This window comes from Felis catus, chromosome B4, assembly GCF_018350175.1.
Source record: "Felis catus isolate Fca126 chromosome B4, F.catus_Fca126_mat1.0, whole genome shotgun sequence".
Classification (NCBI taxonomy): domain Eukaryota; kingdom Metazoa; phylum Chordata; class Mammalia; order Carnivora; family Felidae; genus Felis; species Felis catus.
Genome location: NC_058374.1, coordinates 42617113 through 42618920, shown reverse-complemented (window position 1 = coordinate 42618920; position 1808 = coordinate 42617113). Strand labels below are relative to the sequence as shown.

Sequence of the window (1808 nt, the reverse complement as noted above, 5' to 3'; positions counted from 1 at the left end):
GTGTCCCTCTAAAATTCTCATTATGTAAATCCCCTTAATCTCGATCTGAAGTTACTAACCAACAAAATGGAAAAGAATAGCCCTTAAAATTTCACTGTGATCGCATATCAAAACTGGTAGGGTGGAATGCTCTCTCAGTCCTCTCTTTATAATCCTCTGAAAATGATTCTAATTTTTTCTTTAGGAAAAATTGATTACCCCAAAGGGAAGAAAGCAGGCTTGTCGTATCCAAGTTTTATTTTCCTAAGACCAGCAGGTCCTGGGGACTGTGAAAGAAGGATGAAGTATGTATTCTTCCAGGATGAGACTGCTACAGGCCTCCTTTGCAATCATTCCACGTTTTGTAGTCAGTGATAACCATCAGGGCTACTCTGAGGATGTCATAGAGCCTCTGTGTTCCTCAGAGAAACTTACGTCCCATGGCTAGGTACGTGTTAATGGTGTACAGGAAGAACATAATACAAAACATCATGATGACCACGGAGTATGTAGCCAGAATTATAATGGACATCATCTTTTCCTGTGTCCCCAATAGCACACATTCATAGGGCCCGTGACACATGGGGGTACTGCACCAAATGGGGGTTTTAATCAGTGGTAGGTGATAGTGAATAAGAATGGCCAAGAAGATCACCTGTATAGACAACTGTATCAGAAAGTAGACAAGATACATTGCCAACAGGGGCTTTTCCCGGGATAAGTCAAAAATTTCATCTTCATTTGCCTTCACGCGCTCCGTGTTGCCGTGAGTGTCGCCAGGCTTCCTTCCTAAAGATTCCTTCCTAAATATCTTGGTCAGTTTACGCACACTCTGACAGACCAAAAACTCCATCACAAAGAAGATGGTGGAAAAGGCAAAGCCAACCGTATACCAAACTCCTAACACAGGCCTCGTGAAGTGATTCTCGTAGCATTCTGCTAGACAGACTTTGGAGATGTTTCCATGGCACTGGAAGTCTCGGAACAGACGAAGCCAGGTGATTTGCACTACATACACAACTGAAACGTAAAGAAAAGTAATGCTGAACCAGAGTGCCCGCCCTATGTAGAAGTTTGTGGGGTCTTTGCTCATCTTCAGTATGACAGGCGCCATACCCCAAAGTTTAGTAGTCTCAGCCATCTTGGAATCTAGGAAGACGAAAGCAAAGTAGGGAGGAAGAATGACTGTAGTTTTGCCCCTTTTAGCCCGGTTTGCCCGTTTGTACCATCTCTGCTATTCTCTTATTAGGTGCTCTCTGTGAGGGAACTCAATTGTCTCAGGTGAGAGAACAACTCCGAAGAGAGTTTAGGAGAGGGTTCAAAAAAAATAATGTGCCCACTTACTAATATTTCCTCTTCTTTCATTTGCTAACCCCTTCTGATTTTTCCTTGCCCATCTCTCTTCCCAACCCCATTTCATTTCCCCACCTCTTCCCACAGGTTATTAAATTCTCTATACCACTGTCCCTTTTGCTCTCAGCACACACTCTGTCGTTTCCTTCTTTTTATAATCTGCGTGCCAACCTGTGTCAGTCAACCCACTCTGATCAACAGTATAGTTCCAACTGTCATAGAACTCCCACAGGTGTCTGAATAGGAGTGCTGAAAGGTAAGTCTTCAGCGCTTCTCCCTGAGATGTACCTATCTGATAGATTAACTGAATTGACTAGTGTCAGTTGAGGTCAACTTTCCCATTACCAGTTTCAAAATCTGCTTCTGATTAACCAGTCGAGATGCAGGGATTGCCTTTTACTGAGGGAGCGTGTAAATTTCTTACTTGCGCTATATTCGGCAGCTCATCACTTTGAGCGGACTCTGAGCACCAAACA

The 1808-nt window shown here is 43.5% G+C and overlaps 1 protein-coding gene across 1 annotated transcript; it reads right to left on the bottom strand.

Moving 5' to 3' along the window:
- Nucleotides 1-219: 219 nt before the first annotated feature.
- LOC102899560 lies at nucleotides 220-1550 on the bottom strand. The gene is made up of 2 exons (XM_023257790.2): nucleotides 1504-1550; nucleotides 220-1128 (listed from the first exon to the last, which is right to left on the bottom strand). Exon 2 carries the CDS (start codon nucleotides 1118-1120, stop codon nucleotides 401-403), a length of 720 nt encoding a protein of 239 aa, XP_023113558.1. The 5' UTR covers nucleotides 1121-1128; nucleotides 1504-1550; the 3' UTR covers nucleotides 220-400.
- Between the last annotated feature and the right edge of the window lie 258 nt (nucleotides 1551-1808).

What these genes read in the sequence shown, in the direction of transcription:
- LOC102899560 (XM_023257790.2), bottom strand. Translation starts at nt 1,120, where the DNA reads ATGGCTGAGACTACTAAACTTTGGGGTATGGCGCCTGTCATACTGAAG.